Raw genomic sequence first — 22,671 nt, 5'->3', positions numbered from 1 at the left:
TTTCAACACTTTTCAATTTAATCCCTAAAACATGTTTTCCCCCGATCTTGAACTAAATTAATAATTTCATTCAATTTTGTAATTTAAATAATAAAATAATCCATTTCATGCAATTTGGTCATTTCGACATTTTACAAAATTACCCATAAAGTTTTACTTTTATTCAATTTATTCCTAAGCCTAAAATATGCAAATTAGCCATGCTTAATGAATATTCATATATGTTTTCCTCCTCCCCCTCTCCATTCCACATCCTTGATGTATGTAGCACACTTGTAAGTAACATTATCTATAATCTTTATTATTTACTTTTATGAATATTCAAGCTGTTTATCTGTATCATAGTAACTAAATTATTTATATCTGGATCTATAGAACTCCAAATTAATATCTGATAATTTTCTATGAAACTAGACTCATATATATTCTTACCATAAAATTTTCAGAATTTTTTGTTTATCCAATAAGTACAGTTTATTCTTTAAAGTTACCCCTATTCTGCTGTCTGATAGTTCTGACCCTTCTTCACCAAAAATTAATTATCTCCTCGTACAGAATTCGAATGATGTTCCTGTTTATTTTTATTGAAAATAAACTCATTCAGGATTATAAAAATATAAATTTAAATCCATAATTATTTTTATCCAATTTTTGATGATTTTTCAAAGTCAGAACAAGGGAACCATAAATCATTCTGATCTTGTCTCAAAAAATTTATTATATCTCATGATTTACAATTCCATTGCTTACATAATTTCTTCTATAAGAAACTAGACTCAATAAGATTTAATTTCATATTTTATTCATCCTATAATTTGATTTCTACAATTTTTGGTGATTTTTCAAAATTAAATTACTGCTGCTGTCCAAAACTGTTTTAGTACAAGATATTAATTACCATGTTATAACACCCTTATTTTCTTTTTCTACACCATGTCTCATCACTTTTTCTTATTTTCTCTTCACAAACATATCAAGAACATAGGACCTTATGTAAGAAAACTCTACTATAACATTATTTCCATGCTTTGTCAATAATAACAAACTTAAAAACATATTGAAATCTTGATATACTTACCTTGTTCTATTGATACTAATCTTTAACTTGATTTTCTCTCTCCTCCAGCTTCTATTTCTTGAATCCAACTTGATATTCTAACTCGCCATGCTCTCCTTAACATTTTTGTCTCTTGGTAGCTATGGAAATTCATTTTATTTTGGGTGAAAATGGTGAATTTTTTGTAAAAGGACCAAATTGTAAAGAAAGTAAAACTTTCTTTCTTCCTCTCTTTCTCTCATGTTAGTGCATGGGAAAATATGGATTTCAGGTTGTGTCAAAAATCCAAGTTTCTTTCTGAACGTTTAAAGCCCTAAGTCAAATCTGCGACTTTGACAAACTTTACAATCCACTTCCATATTCATATGAGTTCATTCTTTATCACTACAATAAGCGGGTAACCATTATGAAGGGAGAAAAGAAAGAAACAAGGAAAATGAACCCAAAAAGGAACTCAAACGACAAAAGGGTTGAGAGGAAAAGGTAATCCCTTATCCTAATGCCTTGGGCTAAGTAATTGAGCATCCTAGGGAAGTTTGAATTCCGAGGGTAACCAACCATTCAGGTCCCCAAACGTGATCTTGACAACTGTCAACTAGGAGAAGAGTTTTTAATAAACCGCTCATAGATCAAATAATGGGAAAGTCCGCCAAAGAAAGAGGACCATTACATGTCTTGCAATTACAGTGTGCTCGTGCAGGAAATGTCTGGTACCAGGAACAAGCTAAAAGCCCGTCAGAAAAACATTAGAGTCGTCTCTAGATTAATACCCTCTAAGAATGGTGGATGAGCAGACCCACTTCTCCAGTGGAACTGATTCAAAGAACTATGTTGGGATAATAGTTAGCACCAAGGTGATGTGGATATGTAATAATGAACATCTTGATGGTATGAAATAAGTGCAATCGGAGTCCTCTTCTAAAGCTAGGAACAAAAGGAAATTTTGAAGATGAAATTTTCTTTAAGGGTAGGGGAGTTGTAGCACCCTGACATTGATATTTAAACCAAAACTAAGGGAATTATGACTAAATTGAAAGGTTTAGCAAATTGTCAAGCTCCATCGGCTAAATAAAAAATTTTAGTAGTCGACATTGAATATTTGTATTTCAACCCTGGTTTGGTTAAGATATAACCGGCTAGTTCCAAAGTGGGAGACGTAATAATTAGGATTGAGTGGCGGTAAAAGGTCTGTGTAGACTGTGCCGAGAGAGTATATATAGGTGTGTGTGGGAACGAAATTTCTTTCAACTCTGCTTCCCAAACCTTTTTCTCTAAGCATCGTTTTCTTCAATCACCTTGAGGAAGAAGAGGATGTAGTTGAAGGATGTTCTATATGTGGCAGTCATCGTGTGAATTTGAGTCTAGAATTAGAAAGATTGGGAACTGGGAAGTTTCCTTATCTCTCTAAACTTGTAGATTAACGAAAAAAAATAGAGTAAGAAAATTCAAAGTTTCTGGATAGTTGTGGGAATTGGGCCTTAAGGGTCAAACACCTTTAGTTTAACTGATACATGGTTGTCACACTTAGCTACTAGAGTGAAGAAGGCTCTAGCATTCAGAGAAGCTAGGCTAAGGAGACAAGAAAACAAGTTGAGTATCTGCACCATGTTTTCTGGTTGCTAAATGTTGTTGTGTGAAATTGCCATGCTAAATACTGATTGTAATAGTTTATGATTGTTGAATGGTTATCTGGCGCAATAAATTACATAAAGATGTTCTATGTGGTATGCATGATTATTGTGTACATGATTTAGAAGAGAAATTACCCATGGGTTAGACGAAGTTAGGAATAAGAAAAATAGGTTGATTTTGTTAGATACCATCATACGATATTGATGACTGCACCCGTGATGTGAGAAGCTCCAAGCCTTGCGAAGGGGACACTGCGATGTTCGAGCATCAAATGTTAGGAATAGTGAAGTGGAGGAATTGATGGAACACAAATAGGGAGAGTAAATAAGAAAGATCATGGCTAGGCCATGGATCCGTTACGAGGCTATACATCAAAGTCAGTAAGACCGTAGTTGAAAGATGCTATGGCATCATGGTAAAGATAAGTAAGACCATAACTGAAAGATGTTATGGCATCATGACAGAAATGAATAAGACCATAGCTAAAAGATGATATGGAATCATGCGAAAGCTATGACTAAATGGGATTAAGGCCATGGTTGAGAGACACTATGGCATCCTTTGGTAGTCCGTCGAGAAAGTAAACATAGGGTAGTCCACCGGGACACTAAAAACAAGTAGTCTACCGGAAGACTAAACACGGGGTATTGGTTCGGACTACAACATGGGGAGTCTGCCAAGGTTTAAAAGCACGAGAATTGTAATTGGAAAGCCCACGGTTCATGAAGAATGTCAAGGGTGAAAGTGAAGTTTGCGAGTGACTAGAGTGATTAGTCATATAAAGAAATGAGTTGGTGTGACCAAGGAATATAGACCATCAAAATAAGGAGTGACGTCAAGGTTATGTCTCAACTCAGATAGGGTCGGAAGAAAAGAGGTTCCTTAGATAAAGGGGTATCCATAGTATACGCATATACTAGCCCGCTAGAGAAGTTGCAAATCCCATTCAAAGTAAACAGGCATGGATAAGTACGCATTAGTACGTAGTTGTGTACATATTATAGGAAAAGGTTAGTTGAAGGGTTTAATAAGTGAATGTCAAGGTCAGATGGCTAGCAAATTTTACCTAAAGATAGGGGAAAACAAATGTCAGACCTAGCCAAAGGAGGGGCAAAGATTATGTTAAGCTCCCAATACAGGAACTGTAAATGTTAATAAGCCCTCTTTGGGGATATTTTGACAAGAGTAAGAGTCTCGGCATTACTAGTAAGCCCTAGTACTTCAAGGTAGTGAAGACATTGAATTTCTAAGAGGACCACAGATGTAGAAATCACTTGGGTAGTCGTCAAGTGTCGATTGCCAAAAATAATGAATACGGTTATCAGAGAGGTGAAATTTGAGTTGAGCGCCACACAGTTTTCCTTAAATTCTATATGCGGGTCTTACTGAATTCCCCCAAACTTATAAGTTTTCTACTCAAATGCAAGTTAGTCAAAGATTAAAAATATTGGGAAGTACCAAGCCAGATTGTAACACCCCTGACCCTTCTCCGTCAACAGATTAGAGTCACAAGCATACTAACAAATCAATCCATTAATCAATCATAATTAAAATGCAGGCTAGTTCATTCAAATCACAATAAAAATTACCCATATAGTCCTAAATACATGTTTGCAGGTCCTTAAAAATGATTTAAGAACTAACAAGGGCTAATTTCAAACAATTCTAAAAGATTAGGGTGTAATCTCAAAATGCCAAAAAATAAGGGACACACGGCCGTGTGGTCAGGCTGTGTGACTTTCGAAGTTAGGACGCACTACCGTATCCCAGCCCGTGTCTTTACCCATGTAACTCATTGACTTGAGACACACGGCCATGTCTCTGCCCATGTAACTCATTGATTTGGGTCACACGGCCGTGTTGTAGGCCGTGTGTCAGCCCGTTTGAAAAATACACCTATACTCGTTTTCAACATGCTTGGGGCACACACCCTTGTGGTTGCTCGTGTGTGTCACACGGTCGTGTGACAAACTCAGGCCGTGTGCACCTAAATGTACCTTAAAACTCAAGTTTACCAAATTTTGATTACTTGGGCACTAAGTAATCATTTCACCAGTCATTTAACCTGTTCAAAACACAATTAAATGTGCTCGATTCATGCCAAAACAACCAACTTAAGTGCCTAACCAATGTACCCTTATTGGTACCACAATTTATATCTTCAAACATATCAACAATACGTCAACCATTCAAGACTTCATTCAAACTCAAATTTGCTAATATTGAACTAACATATAGCTACTTAAGATATCAAGTTTTAAGCTGCAAACACATACCGAAACCTTATGTCAAATTAACATATCAAATATATAGCTTCAACCACAAACATATATATACAAATGACCATCATTATACTTGAAACCCAAAATAACATCGCATTAACTAACCAACTATTAACCAAAGACTTTCTAGGTACATGCAATTTCAAAAATAAATATCACCACACTTGAGCTCGGGATCGTTGTTGGATGTTGAGTCGATGGTAAGTTGAAAAGTACCTAACCTGCGTACAGAAAATAAAACCGTATGCTGAGTATAACTCAATGGTATTTCTATAATCCGAACATTTAAAGACAGAATATAGTAGATGAAATGTTGAAATTAAATTATACAATCAAACTACTATCTAATTATGCAATTACATGATATCATCATTTCTATTTCATGCATATTACCGCATTATTTCTTGTTATGCTCAACTTTTACAAGTATTCATATTAGTTGGTTTTTAACATATATTTCAATTCACATCATTTACTATATAAATAGCTTTTCATAGATCATTTAACAATTCACTTATATAATGACACAATCCAACCCCATTTTCAATCCACGAGTACATTGTTCATGTATTTCATTTATGTTCACGATATAATTCACATTTCACATTTCACATTTCACATTTCATCATTTGCCATTCGAAATTGATTTTTCTCATTTAATCTTCCCTATTAACACAACTTGGACTCGAACGAATACACGAATCCAACCAACACACCAGTTTGGCACTTAATGCCTTATCGAATAAACTGAAGAAAATAATTGCGCTCAATGCTATAATAAATTAACACCCAGTGTCTCATCGGATAAACTGAAGAAAATTTGGTACCTAGTGCCTCATCGACTCGAGGTCAAAGTAATCCCAGAAATATTCCTATCCTATGGCATGCCATCTATATCTAACTTAGCCCAAATAGTTAACAGGGTTTCATTTCACATTTCAGTATAACCAATGTCACATTTTCATATACATATATCATATAGGCATTTGATTCAATTCATTAACAATCACAATTCTCAAAACATATATTCAATTCAATATTCGTATAATCAACATATTTCGTAATATACAAAATCAATCCATTTCAAATAAACTATGAACTCAATTTAATCCCAAAGTACCAAAGTACTTACCTCAAATGCTTACCATATGCAAACAATTAAATATGCAACAATCTACTATTTAATTCGTATTATAGAATACAAATCGTAAATTCCGAGCTATTCAACTTTCTTTCCCCTTCTTACTCGAGGATTCCGAAATGACATTTGCTACGGAGTAAAATAATTACAATTAATTAATAACATACGACTCAAATCACAAGAATTTCATTTTTTTCTACTATATCTTGCTTAATCCTCAATATAGTCCCTAAATCGAGACAAATTTTAATATCCATATTTAACCTCAAATTTTATAATAATTTCACTCTAAGCTAAATTTTAGCCCCCTATTTTAAATTCTACCCCTTAATTTTAATTTTTTCACAATTTAATCCCTATTGCTCAAAATTAACAATTTATTCTATAATTTAGTCATTTTCATTTCTAACTTAAAAATCTATCTATTTAATTCATAATACTTAAACTGTTCAACAATGACAACTTCTAAAATCTTGAACAATACTAAAAATATCAACATAGGTCGGGTAGTTCTAAGTACCGGGATTCCAAAAACATAACTTTACAAGAAAAGAGAACTAAACTAACTAACCAATTGAAATTTGAAAGTTTGAAACCCTTGGTGTCTTGGCCTCTCTCCTATTCTTTCTTTCTTTTTAATTTGCATGCATTTATTTCATCAATTCGCACTTTCTTTCTTTTTATTTGTTTTATTTTATTCATTATTATTATATAATATATATACACATTGCATATTATTTATCTATTATAATATATATATTAAGTTAACATATATATATATACAACATACATATTAATGTCTTCCACTATACATGTTTAAATGTATATTTATTACTTTGGTCCCTTAATTAATTTTAATTTATAATTTAACTTTTAATACCTATGCGATTTGATCCCTACACCTTAACAACTTCTAATTTCACGAAAATTACATATCCAAAATTTAATTCGCTACTAGAATAACTTCGTATATATTTCATAAAAATATCTACAAGTTTGTTTTACGGAAGTGGAGTCCTGAATCTCACTTTCCATCACCCCTGAGTATCGAGTCGTTACACAGACTTTGATGGGAGCTAAGCGAAGAGTAGCCGTTGTGCATATGTATAGAGGGGCACCTGTAGAGGCCTTGCCTTAGGGTTTAAGTTGCCTATATATGTTATCGAACCATTGTCCAAGTTTGTAACGCCCATTAGACTCAAAGTCTTAGAGATTCATTGCCAAATAATAAGAGTTAAAATTTCAGTTAGATTTTCAATTTTAAGTAATTAAAGTATGTAACTAAATTAGAATTAAAAAAATTTGTTAGGTAAATCTAGTTAATGCAGCATCCGATACCTAGACTTGGCAGTTTGGTTAGGTAAGAATTAGAAAAAAATTGTTAAGTAAATCTAGTTAATGCAGAATCCGATTCCTAGACTTGGCAGGTTGGTTAGGAAAGGGTGTTACAACTTAGTGGTAAAATTTACCATTAACTTTTTAAAATATAGAAATCATAAAAATCATAAAAAAATATAAAAAATTGTAAATTTTCATAAATTCATAAAAAATTATAAAATTCATAAAAAATAACCTTTAACCATTAATATTCAATGTTGACCATTAAAGCTAATGACCCCCAAATTTTTTAGTTAAAGCCATCACGTGTCGTAACAGAACGTGATATGTGACAAAAATGATAAAAATAAAAATCAATAAAAGTTATAGAAAATTATAAAATTCTTCTTTTGGTACGACAATTTTTTTAAATTTTTTTTACTGAATTTTATATTTCTTTATGTTTTTTTATAATTTTATTACAACTTAATAATTTTTATAATTTTTTCTTATTTTTCTAATTTTTAATATTTTTATATTTTCTATTAAAATTTAATATTTTTATAACTTTTATTGATTTATAATTTTTTGTCACATGTCACGTCGTAGTTGTGACACGTGGTGGCTTTAACTAAAAAATTTAAGGACGATTAACTTTAACGATCAACTGTAAAGTTAACGGTTAAAAGACCTTTTTGATGCATTTTGACAGTTCAAATACTTAATTGAGTGAAAAAAAAATTAAGGCTTAATTTTTTTTGAAAAAGTTTGAGGATAATTTTTTTGCATTTTAAAAGTTTAAGTACCTAATTAAGTAAAAAAAAAGTCTTAATTGCTTTTTTTTTTTAAATTGAGAACTTTTTACACTCTTAATCCTCTTTTAATTAAATAAAAAATTTATTTTTTAATTAATAAAATTTATTTTATCCAGTCCTATACTTTGTTGCCGGCGCCAAAAGTCATCATCGTCGGTTTTTTGGGCCAGTTAGACGGTGGTACTGGCTATCATACTTAAATGGTAGAATACAAGTGGCCCATCCGAAGTCTATCGTTTGAAGGCTATTCTTTCAGCGAAATGGGCATTTTCTTTTAGGGGTCCCTTTGAGTTCTCTTCCAACTTGTATCTACATTTCCCTTAGCCCTCTTTTAAAACCCGACCTCTCCAAGTTGCTCTCTATTGCGTCTCTAGGTTTCAAAATTTAAGCCCATTTTCCTCATTAGTGGTTTCCTTTATTTTTATTCCATTTCTCTATTATTTGTTTGTTTAGTAGGTTGAAATTGTAAAAGTTAATAGAGCTAGTCAAGTACTTAAATAGATATAAATTTGATTTACAATTTTCAATATCCAGTACCAATTAGACCTAAAGAGATTAGATATAAAGTAAATATAATTTTTCAAGTTTTAAGTTGTTACGTATTATAAAAATATAATATTACATTTTGAGAAGTAGTCCATTCACATTATGGATATTATTTATTAAATCTAAAATAATGAATTAATAATTATTTGAGATAAACCAATAATAAAATATATATTTACCTAATATATTATTTTAATATATTAGTTGGAAAAGTTAAAAGAAGAATTAGATGCAAACCTACAGATTTATAAAAACAAAAAGAGTGCAAAATTTTGCAAAGGAAAAAATTAATTTTAGTCAAACCATGAAAAATATATATTACACTAGTAAAATGTAATATGTAACATTCTAGTTCAATTTCGATAATATGGCAATAAAATTGTACAGGTCTTATTTTAACAATTTTGCATTAATAAAATATAATATGTAACAATTTTACAACTTCCCAAATTGTATAAAACCATAAATGCACCTAGGGGCTCAATTGAACAAATGTAAGGATATAATTGTACAAATTAAAACATGCTTGAGGGATTAAAGCAATTAAATTTAAACCTAAAATTAGGTATTAAATTAGAAAACAATTAAAAAATTGAGGGGCCTAAAACAAAATTATATCTTTTTTTTTTTTTTTTGGCTGCCACATTCATTTCACGATGGAAGCCCTTTTAATTTTTTTTCCTTCAAAACAATAGCAAATAAATAATTAAAATACAATAATCAATCAAAATAAAATTATCTAAAAGACATAACCAATCGTCTAAATTAAAACTTTTTAAAAATAAACTTGGTGGGTGTCCTATACGAATATATCCAATTCAACATGTTTTGGTTGAGGGTGGTGGGGAGGGCAATTTCAATATCAGTCCTGAAATAATTATAGTTTAAAAAATGAAGTGGGGTGTATTTTTAAAGAGATATTTTGCCAGTGATACATATGAAAATAAAAGGACATTAACAATTAAGTCTTTATTTTTAAAAAATAAAAATAAAACTTATGACAAGATATGAAACAATAGACATCCCCTTATTGGATTTCTTATAATTAGGAGCTCCATGGTACTGGTAATAAACAGAAATTGGACTTGAGGTTTTGAAATTTGGTGAATAATTTGCTGTGTATCATTTTTTTTTTTGAACTTGGATGTTTATATTGTTTAGTTCAACATTTATAATTAAGGTAAGTGGCATAAATTTACAATAAATGTTGAAAACATGGTTATGGGTAAGTAATGAAAATATAAAAAGAAAAAAAATTCTTTATTAGAGATAGGAAGTAAATAATATCTTATTTGAATTTAACTATGTTGAATAATAGAAGGAAAGCTAATATATAGAGATTCATTTAAGGTATATAATGGAGATAAATATGAAAAATTACGAAAATATTTTTTATCTTTAAAATAGGTTATATTATTTGAAGGTATTTTAGTCTTTTATTTTAACAAAAATAAAAAACAAATATGCTTATGAAGAGATTTGAATTCACACAAATTGGACTAATAAAATTCTAAATTTACCACCCAACTATAACTTCATTTTAATCATTTTATACATTTTTATTTTAATATGCACAATTTATTATCTCCATCAGTTGTATATCTATACCTTCAACCCAATTATCAACTCAGTTAGAAAAATTATAGAAATGTCATTTTGTAATTAAAATAAGTTATACAATTTGGGGGTATTTTAATCTTTTCATTTTAACAAAAATAATAAAAATGTGCATGTGGTGGAATTTGAACCCGCACCAATTTTATTAGTAAAACCTTAAATTTAACACTCAACCAAAACTTCATTTTTTTAACATATGTTCTAATTTTGTGGTTTTCACACACACATGCGTTTGATAGGATTTCTAGTATTAATAATATAACTGATTGACTTGGTGTCGTAAGTTAACTTAACACCGACTAAGCTTGATGATGAGACCATGATAAATAATTTAATCTATTTTTTTAATAATGTACATATTTAATGTGTTATTATTAATTAGTTTTAAATCATACGTTTTATTATGTATTATATGTTATTTTTAAACACAAATGGGTACTAACTTTATGATTTTCATACGCATACGCGTGTAATAAGATTTCTAATATTAATAATGTTGTTAATTGAGTTGATATCACAAGTTAACCCGACACTAACTCACGGTTGATGACAATGGCATGATAAATAATTGTAGTGCATTTGGTGTGGTTAATATGATGTATTTATGTTGTTAACTTCATGTATTATTGTGATTAGTTAGTTTCGAACTATAGTTTCATTGTTTACTATATGTTATTTTTAAAAACATATATATGTTTTAAATCCGTGGATTCCACACGTATATGTGTGTGATAGGATTTCCAGTATTAATAATGATCTTAATTGAGCTGGTGTCACAAGTCAACTCAACACTAACTCACAATTGATGACAAAACCATGATAAATAATTGTAGTGCATCTAGTCTTGTTTATTTTATGTATTTACATGTTTAAATTTAGTTTTTCTCATAATTTAATTTGTTTTTAAAATTAATATCATACATATTTAATGTGTTAATATAATTAATTAATTTTGAACCATACGTTTTATTTTTATTATATCTTAACACACATCTATATTCTAAATCTGTGGTTTCTAAATACATAATAGAATTTCTAGTATTATACTTGTGAGTGCATTAATTTATAATAGTGAAACTTTTAAAATATATTTTAAACTTATTTAATTTAGTTATATATTATTTTTGAGATAGATTAAATTATTTGATTTAAAATATATTAATTATCATTATTTAAAATATTTTAATAATAAACAAATTGATGAAAATAGTTTTAACTACAAAATAACATATTGTTAGAGAGAAAGAAAAGGACGATCCCCAAAAACGTCTCCTCTGTTTTAACTAATTTATTTTTTTATAATTTTATATAAAATTAAGGGTAAATTGACAAAAAAGTATAAAAGGTTAAGAGTAAAATTATTATTAAAAAATGTCACTGTTATGGTTGGGTGATTTTTATTTTTTAATATATTAGTAATTAAATTGTAATTTTTAATTAATTAAAATGAAAATTTACTGAGTCACTAAAAGTTGACTTTATTTAATTTACAACTCACACTCGCTGACTTTCTTTTCCTCTATTTTCTCTTGCCTTCCTCCTCCTGCAAGAGTTGTGGCCAAAATTCTAGGGTTAGTCTCTCTATGCCTTTCTCTCTCTATAATATTTGATATTTTTTATTTTGATTTTGCAGTTTATTTGAAGGTAGAAGTAGTTAAAACTTAAGATGCTCGAATTAATCGCCAATGGACGCTTTCGCCATTTATCTTCTCCCGTACCACCAAAGGTGAGTTGCTTTGATTTCATAGTAGGATTAGATTAGATCGCATACCGCAAAGCTTATATATCGCTTTGATCTTTTTGTTTTGCTTTTCCCTGTAAGTGAATATGTATGTTCAAAGAAGATGAGCTTTTTTGTTTGTTAATTATTTTTTTCCCTTTTTCTGTAATTTTTCATGAAATAATATGTTAGGTTCATTTTGGTGCTTTAAGATACTTATATGTTAGGTTTTACATTTTTAATACATGAACTAATTAAACTACAGTTCGAAACTGACATCACCATCGTAATTTAATATATATCTCCTCGAGTTTTTGTATTTTATATAATTTTCTTTTTAAATTTTTGGATAAATTCTACCATTAGTCATCCAATTATTATTGTGTTTCTATTTTGGTTATTGAACTATAAAAAGACTCGTTTTTGTCACTAATATTATCATTTGTTTCTGTTTTGATCACCCTTTGTTAAATCGTCAACACTCACACATTCTATCATTTTTAATCCTAATTCTAAATAATTCAACAAATTTAACCCTCAATACTAAGACAATACCCAAACATTCCTATTTATAGTTGAAAATTGTAAGAATATATTGTGAAATGAAATGTGAAAAATTTATATATACTCCATTGATGTATTTTACTTTCTTGTCTAGCTACCTAATCTATTTTAGGAATTAAGTAGTTAAAATATATCAATGGAGTACATATAAAATTTTCACATTTCATTCAATATATAATTATAAATGCCAAGCATTTTCATGCTTCATTACAAGGACAAAATTATAAAATTTTCAAAATTTAGGGGCCATTCCACTAATTATACCCTTACTTTGCTTACATTGTTTGTAATCTTTTTCCTCTTATTTTGAATTAATGGTCGAGTTGCTATGTAGAATGTTAAGAGAATGCAAGATTTATAGAAGCAACTTATAATTATGAATCTAGTATAATTTCATATGCCAGTTCCTCATACAGGAAGGTCACTGTACAATTATTTCCCCACATTGTCTTTACATTGTTTTTAAACCACTGGCATTTATAAATTCAGTTAGCCTTACCTGTACAATTGCTATAATATTAGTATAAGATGGGTTCATTATACTGCAAGAGAGATCACTAGGCAGCTCTGTTATGTCTAGCTGAAAGCTATTGAACTACCAATAATGTGCTTGCCATCGGACCATTCAAGACTGGCAAAGCCAATTGAACCAGATGGCATAGAACTAGCTCTAAATGTCACTGTATAGCTCTTCTTGTATCATGCACTAAAACTTAATGTTGCTAGCTCAATTGACATTTTCATTGCACGTGCCTGTGAATACAATGAAATCTTGCATGTTGCTGGTGCACCGACATTTGTAAGGGTCCTTCTGAGTTTCACGGTGCTGCCCTCTTTGCCCAATCCAGCTTCAAAAGGAACAGAGAATGATGGATAGTTAAAACCTTCCTTGGTGTACTTTCTACTATTTTAACAAGTAAAATTTTTGTGCGTAGTGCCTATAACAGCTTGATTTTGGGCCTAGTCCGAACAGTGGTTTCAGGACCACAAATTCAACATGGTAAAAATTCATTTTATTATATTTTTATGGTTTAAAATCTATGGAATTGTCTTGTGAAAATTTCATTTGAAAATTTTGACGTTCGGGCACTCAATTTAATCAAAAGGACTAAATTGTAAAAAGTGAAAAACTTGAATTCTATATGCTAGAGGTGTCCAATTGTTATGAAATTTTAAATTAGAGGTCCTTAAATGGTAATTAGACCATTGGTTAATTTTTTGGACAAAAATGGACATGAAATAGGTGAAATAGAATATTTTTAAGTTAAGGGCATTTTGGTCATTTAGTAATTAAAATGAATTAAAAAACAAAATAAAAGCCAAAATTTCTTTTCCATCTTCTTCCTTGGCTGAATTTTACATGAAGAAACCATGGCTATGGTTTTCCAAGCTTCCAATCTCGATTGTAAGTCCGTTTTTGCCCCGTTTTTAATGATTTTCACATTTTTAAAATCCTCGTAACATGATCTATCTATTTCTACCATTTATTTGAGTTTTGATGAAGGTACAGGGTCTGACCCATGTTATAAATTTGTGTTTTTTGATTTTTAATGGTAGATTATGCATGTTTATGGTTGGAGAAACGACTTTTACTAAGTAGTTTTCGGTAAAAATGCTAAAAGGACTAATTTGTAAAAGTTATAAAATTTGTCATAAAAGTGTGATTTAGTGAAAATTGTGAGCTATTATAGTTATGAAAATGGTTCAGCTAGGCTTAAAGTACAAATAAATTGAATAAATTTCATTTTACGAGTCTAGGGGTAAAAAGTAAATATGACAAAGTTTAGGGGTAAAAACATAATTTTTCCATAATATGATTTTTGGGTCACAATGAATAATGTGACTAATAAATAAGTTAAATGTGATATTTTAGATCAAGTAAAATGAGGTTTGGACCTAAAACGAGGGAAAAACGCGTATTTGACGGTTAGGTCTTTTTCACCATTTTTGGTATCGAGGTAAGTTCATATGTGAATAATGCAATATGTATTATGTTCAATGCTTTGTTATTTTTTAAATTTAAATGCTTTATTGTTGTTATGAGTATGCCTAGATCCTACCATGAGAATAGATTGATACTATGTACATTGAGGTCGATATTACGAGTGAGTCTGACGATGATGTGATAAGTATGAAAATCCCATTTGAACCTTAGGAATAGTTTAGGATACAAGTGACATGTCACTAGGAACTATGTGATCTGAGCTTATGAGTTGTGGTCTGAGTTCATGATATATGTGACACATGTTATGGGGTTCCAAGTACTGGTCTTGTATGTTCTACCGGTGGCTGGGTAGTCCGGCATGTGTTGCAAATACCTGACAGCTTGTGTGAGTTGTAACATCCCGAAATAGGCCTAGTTAGAATAATGGTTTCGGGACAACAAATCTGACATCAAAATATTTATTTTGATGATTATTGTGAGGCCTAGAATATGAATATATGCATGTGTTAAAGTTTCATGAAGAAATTCTAAGTATAAAATGTTCAATTGGAAATTAGGGACTAAATTGAATAAATTGAAAAACTTGGATTCTAAAAGAAATTTCTATGATATTGCTTTAATTATGAATTATAAGGTCTTGGAGAGCAATTTTCCTAAAGTCTAAGTTTTTGGACAAAAATGGGCATGCATGGAAAATTTTGAAAGGTTATTAAGGAAAGGCATTTTGGTCATTTGGCAATAAATGAAATAAAAGGGAAAAGGAAGCAAAATTCATTCATATTCTTCTCCATAGCTGCCGAAATTTGCATGCTCTCCATAGCTAGGGTTTCAAGCTTTCCAAAATCAATAGTAAGTGCTCCCAAGCCCCGTTTTTAATGTTCTTTGTATTTTTAAAATCCCGGTAGCTTGCTCTCTCTATTTTTACCTATATTTCATGCTAGGGTTCATGTTTAAAAATTTACACATGCATGAGTTTCTTGTATTTTGATGGATTATGGAGGAATATGAAATATGAATGTGTATCAAGCATCTTTTCCTAGTTGGTTTTCATGAGAAACCCTTATAGGGACTAATTTGCAAAAGATGTAAATGTGTGATAGAAATGAGAAAAATATGGAAAATGTGGGCTACCATAAGAAGGAAAAGTGTTCGGCTAGGCTTGGGTAAGATAAAAACTGCATGTGTTTCATTATACGAGTCTAGGGACTAAATCGTAAAAATATGAACAGTTAGGGGCAAAACGATCATTTGGACCGGGGGTAGATATTAAACTTGAAATGTATAATGTGGGGTATTAATGAGTTAATTTTGCTGTTATAGACCCCGAGGAACAAATTCAAAAGGTCGATCGAGGTAAACGCAAGGTTTCGGAATAACCGAAACATAACTCCGAAAAGAATACCAGGTAAGTTCGGATAACTTAAAGTAAACCCCTAATATGCATAATTGAATGATTTATGAATACATGATGATTGCATTTATTATTGGCATGAAATATCATGGAAATACATATTTGATGGTAACATTTGAAAAATGTCTTGGTTGGGGTTGACAAAGGGAATTCGATGGATAAACCCTCATTGATATGTGTAAAGAGATCCTGCATGTGTTACAGTAAGGATTTAGCCCGGACGGGTAATCCTTGATCTCAAGTATGAAAAGGATCTAGTCTGGACGAGTGTTCCTTGAATGATCAAGCCTCCCGAAGAATATGTATGCATTATGGATTTAACCCGGATGGGTAATCTGATTAGGATTTGAATTTAGCCTGGACTGGTAATTCAGATCTGAGCTCATTAAGGGTGTTTGTCACTATAAGGGATTTAGCCTGGACTGGTAATCCCGACCTCACCTTATGAGTTCATGATATGAGAGATTTAGCCTGGACTGGTAATCCTGCCATGAGATGTGAGGTTCGCGGGAGTGCATATATGTAAAATGATCATTCGTAAGAATTGACGGATAATGGGTATTCCATCGAGATTTCCTAGAAACTCAACAGGATTAATATGATGCTTTGTTATATGACTAACTCATTGATTGAGTGCATGTGATAGGAAATCATTTCATAATTAATGATTTCATGATTTAAGTATGGATGTGTGCTAATTACTTGGTCAGTTTACTTTCCAGTTATTCGAGCTTACTAAGCATTAAAATAGTTACCCCTCTCTTTTTCCCCGTCTTGCAGAGCTCGAGAACCCATTAGGACTAGAAGACGATTGGAGAGTTAACACCCAATCAACTAGACAAGCTTTGGTATAAAGACTTAGTTTATTTTGTTCAATGGCATGTATAGTATTTTTGAGTATTTTATTATATGTGTCATTTGATTTTTCAAATGAAGGCATGTAAAAATGTGTTTATCTCTTTGTATATGACCATGAAAATTGGCTTAATTAAAGTAGGCTATGACCTACAAAATTATGCATGGTTTTAATTACAAGTGATGGGTTGTTATCAATTGGCAATGAGTCACATGAACGAGCCAATTTTGGATGAATTAAAGTGACGTGGGAATCCATAACACTAAATGAAAAATAACCTTTCATGTGAGAAACCAATAATATGAGGTTTCCATACAACTAGCTTTACTAAGATTATTTGCAAGTGTAAAATAATGTTTTCTCTCAAACTTGGTAACCACTAAGCACAAGTAGTAGAAAGGGGTAACTAAAGGCTTGGAAAATAGCCTATTAGAGTCCACATGATTGGCCACACGGGCGTGTGTCTAGGCCGTGTGTGACACACGGTTCTCTCTTGTAGGTGTGTGCTTTGACCATGTGTCCTCTGCACTTAAAATTTTAGCTCAAAGTTGTACACGGGTAAGCCACACGGGCGTGTGCCATGGCCGTGTTCAATTGACAGTGTCGTCCACTGGTAGGTAGCACGAGTGTGTGTCCGGGCCGTGTTAATAAGTCAGTGTTGCCCATAGTTGAAGGGCATGGGCATGTCCCAAGCCACATGGGCATGTGAGTCCGCACGGCCCCTCTTCACGGGCGTGTGACCCTTTATGTTAAGAAAAATTTTCTGAGGAGACTAAGGTTCATCGAACGTGCTCGAATTTGTCCCGCATTGCCTTTCAGTATGTAATAGGTCTCGAAGGCCTATACAAGGGATGAGATATTCATAATTGAAAAGTTTTAAATTCAAGTGAAATTTTGTGACCCGAGTTAGTATACTGAAAGTGTAAAGTTCCAGTAATGCCTCGAGCCCTATCCCGGTGTTGGATACGGGTGAAGGGTGTTACATTTATTGGTATCAAAGCTACGGTTTAGTCGGTTCTAGGACTATTGTGAGGATGTTAAAGTTCACTATACATGCCATTATTTGAATGTTGATAGTGTGACGTCTCCTAATTGTTTAAACTATTTTGAATATAGTGAATGTCTTCCAATCAAGAGCAAGATGAGTCTGAGGGTGTCGAGAGCCATGCCCCAGCTTCCGTACAACAAGCTATACCTAGTAGTAGTAGAAGGCTGATGTCAGAAGGCTAAGAAGAGGCCTGAGCTACCTTCTTTGATATGATGGATGAATGGTTTAAAGATTATCTAAGAAATTGCCCCAATATACCAAGACCTCCCCCGCCCCCTAACCGACTTGATGAGGATGTGCCAAGAGGTATGGCACCAGTGAGAGTCGGTAAAGCCCCTGTAGATAAGCTTAAAAAGTATAGGGCTGAGGAATTCAGGGCTAAACTTGATAATGACATTGAAAGAGATGAGTTCTAGCTCTAGAATACTACACAGGTGCTAGATGATTTGACATGCACACCTGAGGAATGTTTGAAGTATGCTGTGTCCTTTTTGAAGGACACTACATACAATTGGTGGAAGACCGTATCCTTATTAGTGTCGAAAGAAAATATTACTTGGGATTTCTTCCAAGTAGAGTGTAGGAAGAAATATATTAGCCAACGATTTTTGGACTTGAAGCGAAAAGAGTTCCTGGAACTCAAGTAGGGGAATAAGATTGTAGCGGAATATGAGAGAGAGTTTGTACGACTAAGTCAGTATGCAACTGAATAGGTCCACATTAAATCAAAAATGTGTAAACACTTCGAGGAAGGTCTAAATAAAGATATCAAGTTGTTGATTAGGATCTTGGAAATACGGGAGTTTGCCGCATTGGCTGATCGAGCCAAGAAGGCCAAGGAACTTAATAATGAAAGAAAACAAACTAAGAGAGAGGCTCGAATTGCGAGCAAGAGGTCTAGCGGTAAAACACTCTCGTTCTCCATGAAGAAGGCTAGGAGCCTGCATGAACGCTCTACTTCGTCAGTGGGATATTCGGGTAGATCAAGAATCTCTAAATGACGAGGTCAAAAGTCTTCCTCTCCGATGGTGACTAGTGTGGGGAGTGTAGATGATCAAAAATCGAAGTGTAAAAGCTGCAACAAATTTCACTTTGGAGAGTGCCGAATGAAGAGCAGCGTGTGTTTCAGGTGTGGTTCTCTTGATCACTTTCTCAGAGACTACCCGGAACGAGCTGAAAAAGATGAGGAAATAGCTCCGAAGTCGGGTGCTCCCATTCAACGAGGTAGACCTCCGAGATACCCTAGAAGTGCTAGTGGCAGTCAATTCGTGACTAAAGACGCTGCAAAATCAGAGGTTCGAGCCCTAGCAAGAACATATGCGATACGTGCTCGAGAGGAAGCTGTTGCTCCTGATGTTATTACGGGTACTTTATCTCTTTTTAATATAAATGTTGTTGCTTTAATTGACCCAAGGTCGACGCATTCATATATCTGCATGAGATTGGCGTCTAGTATGAACATACCTGTTGAACATACGGAAGATATTATTAGAGTGTCGAACCCATTAGGTAGATCAATCCTAGTTGATAAAGTCTGTAAGAATTGTCCTTTGACGATTCAAGGTCGTTGTTTCCCGACTAACCTTATGTTATTACCATTTGATGAATTTGATGTAATATTGGGTATGGATTGTTAGCCCTTCATGATGTAACAGTGAATTGTGGTAGTAAGTATATTAAGTTAAAATGCCCGGATGGTAAGATTCTATGGGTTGAATCAAGAGAATTGTGTTTGTCACCGGTTGTAATCACGGCAATGGTTTTCCAGAGATATATGAGGAAAGGAGACGAAGCTTACCTTGCATTTGTGTTGAACACTAAAGGAACTGAATTGAAGATTGAATTTGTGCCAATAGTATGTGAGTATTCAAATGTGATTCCGGAGGAATTACCCGGATTGCCTCCTGAAAGGGAGATAGAGTTTGGTATTGAATTGGTGCCAGGGACGACTCCCATTTCTATTGCCCCATATAGAATGGCACCTACCAAGCTGAAGGAGTTAAAATCACAGTTGCAAGAGCTGACTGATAAAGGATTTGCTAGGCCAAGTTTTTCACCTTAGGGTGCCTCCGTGTTGTTCGTAAAGATGAAAGATGGTTTGATGAGGTTATGTATCGATTATCGACAACTGAATAAGGTGACTATCAAGAATAAGTATCCTTTGCCAAGAATCGATGATTTGTTTGACCAGTTGAGAGGAGCCACCGTATTCTCCAAGATAAACTTGAGGTCTGGCTATTATCAGCTGCGAGTTAAAGACTCAGATGTACCCAAGACAGCTTCCAGAACGAGGTATGGTTATTATGAATTTCTTGCCATGCCATTTAGGCTAACGAATGCACCGGCTGTGTTTATGGATCTAATGAATAGGATCTTTTGGCCATATTTGGATAAGTTTGTCATTGTGTTTATTGACGACATTTTGATCTACTCTAAAGATGAGACAGAGCATGCGAAGCACCTGAGAATTGTGTTGCAAACCTTGCGGGAAAAGCAACTGTATGCTAAGTTTAGTAAGAGTGAGTTTTGGCTCCAGGAAGTTGGATTTTTGGGTCATACAGTTTCGGGTGAAGGCATCCGAGTTGATCCAAGTAAGATTTCTGCAATTGTTGAATGGAAATTGCCCAAGAATGTAACCGAGGTGAGAAGATTTTTGGGCTTAGTCAGTTATCATTGAAGCATTTTCCATGATAGTGACTCTGATGATGAAGTTGCTACAGAAAGACGTTAAGTTTGAATGGATGGAGAAGTGTCAGCAAAGTTTTGAAAAGTTAAAGACATTGCTGACTGAAGCTCCTGTTTTAGTGCTATCTGAACCAGGAAAAGAATTTGTGGTCTATAGTGATGCATCCTTAAATGGATTGGGTTGTGTGCTTATGCAAGATGGCAAGGTGATAACCTCTGCTTCACGGTAATTGAAGCCTCACAAGAAGAATTATCCAACCCATGACCTAGAGCTTGCCGCTATTGTTTTTGCCTTAAAAATTTGGAGACATTATTTGTGACAACCCGAATTAGGGCCTAATCGGAATAGTGGTTTCGTGACCACAAATCCGAGATAGAAATAATTGTTTTATAAATATTTTGGGGTTTATGATATGATTGCATGATTGTGTGAAAATTTCGTGATGAAATTCTATGCCTAAAGTGTTTAAATTGAAAGTAGGGACTAAATCGAATAAGTTGCAAAATTTGCATACTAGAAATTTTAGTATGAAATTGTTTTGAAATATTTATTAGGAGGTCTTAAATAGCAATTCTACCAATTTTAAGTTCATGGACAAATTTAGGACATGGAGGAATTTTTGGAAAGTTTAGTAGTAAGGGTATTTTGGTCATTTTGATATTAAATGAAATAAAATGGGAAAAATAACACAAAATAGTCATCTTCCCATTTAGTTGCTGCGAAACTTCACTCTCTCCATAGCTAGGATTCTTCAACTTTCAAGCTCCATAGTAAGTGATTCTAAGCCCGTTTTAATGTTCTTTACGTTTTGGAATCCGGAAGCTCGATTAAGCTTATGCTAGTAATAATTTAACCTAGGGTTCATATTTGGAAAAATACCCATAGGTGAAATTTGTGTATTTTGATGTTTTATGATAGAATATGAGGTTTTAAATTGTGTTAAATAATTTGTGCTACTCGGTTTTAAGTGAAAAGCGAGTAAAAGCAGCATAATCGATAAAAATACCTAATGTTCATAACTATATGATAGAGAGGAATTTGATGTTGTTGTAGAAGAGAAAAATGTTCAGCATATCATAAAACATAAGAATAAGGGCTGAAATTAAATTCCCGAGCCTAGGGGCAAAATTGTAATTTTGTAAAAGTTAGGGGGCAAAAATGTAATTTTTCTACAATGTGATTTTTGGATTGAAATAAATAGTATGAGTATTAAATGAGCTAAATGTGTTATTATAGATCAAGAAAGGCGCGGAACTGACCTCGAACGGGGGAAAGAAAAAGTTTTGGACTAAATTGCAAAATTTCCATATTTTGCACCAAGGTAAGTTGTATGTAAATATTACAATAATTTCATGTACATTCTTATATTTCAGCCTATTATATAAATATACTAGCTGATGTTAAAATATAAATTGACTATTGGAAGAATGGAAATAAATCTGAGAGAGAGATCCGGTTGAACATTGGAGAGATCGAATGAAAGCAGAGGAGCGTAGCTAGGTCACATGTATGATCTTGAGTGCACATCATGTGTACAAGAAAGCTACTGAGACACCCTGTAGTAGCTAGGTCACATGCGTGATACGAGATGTATCCCATGTAGACAAGAGAGCTACGTGAAAGATAAATGTAGCTAGGTCGCATGCGTGATTCCAAGTGAAGGACACCATGTAGACAAGAGAGCTACGTGAAAGATAAATGTAGCTAGGTCGCATGCGTGATTCCAAGTGAAGGACACCATGTAGACAAGAGAGCTACGAGACAAATCGGCTAGGTCGCATGAGTGGTACTAAGTGTTCCCCATGTGTACAAGAGAGCCGAACTAAATGAAGTATGATGGTGGGTGTGTCTTTGAAACCGTTAAATATCGAGGATTGATCCGAATTGTTCAACGGGATGGTTTTGTGGTGACATTGTGGTTTGGACCTACACTTATAGTGAATGAAATGTGGTGAAAATGAATTGTGGCATATACATATATACGATAAAATGAGGTTAGCATAAAGAATGTGTGAAAGAGTGAAATTAGTATTA

General features: G+C 32.8%; 1 protein-coding gene across 3 annotated transcripts; it reads left to right on the top strand.

Annotated features, from left to right (window-relative positions):
• Positions 1 to 11,881: 11,881 nt before the first annotated feature.
• Positions 11,882 to 22,069, top strand: LOC128291820 (uncharacterized). 3 transcript variants are annotated; one of them, XM_053027240.1, is made up of 5 exons: positions 11,882 to 11,978; positions 12,052 to 12,133; positions 15,957 to 16,041; positions 16,828 to 16,895; positions 21,874 to 22,069. In XM_053027240.1, the coding sequence occupies exons 2-5, from the start codon at positions 12,074 to 12,076 to the stop codon at positions 22,033 to 22,035; spliced, it is 375 nt and encodes a 124-aa protein (XP_052883200.1). In that variant the 5' UTR covers positions 11,882 to 11,978; positions 12,052 to 12,073; the 3' UTR covers positions 22,036 to 22,069. The 3 variants fall into 3 exon arrangements, 1 of the variants encoding a protein (XP_052883200.1); XR_008281749.1 differs by lacking the exons at positions 15,957 to 16,041; positions 16,828 to 16,895 and having other exon boundaries at positions 11,888 to 12,133; positions 21,874 to 21,958; XR_008281748.1 differs by lacking the exons at positions 15,957 to 16,041; positions 21,874 to 22,069 and having other exon boundaries at positions 11,888 to 12,133; positions 16,828 to 17,082.
• The last annotated feature ends 602 nt before the right edge of the window (positions 22,070 to 22,671 follow it).

This window comes from Gossypium arboreum, chromosome 4 (genome assembly GCF_025698485.1).
Source record: "Gossypium arboreum isolate Shixiya-1 chromosome 4, ASM2569848v2, whole genome shotgun sequence".
Classification (NCBI taxonomy): Eukaryota; Viridiplantae; Streptophyta; class Magnoliopsida; order Malvales; family Malvaceae; genus Gossypium; species Gossypium arboreum.
This window is presented reverse-complemented; position numbering and strand designations above follow the sequence as displayed.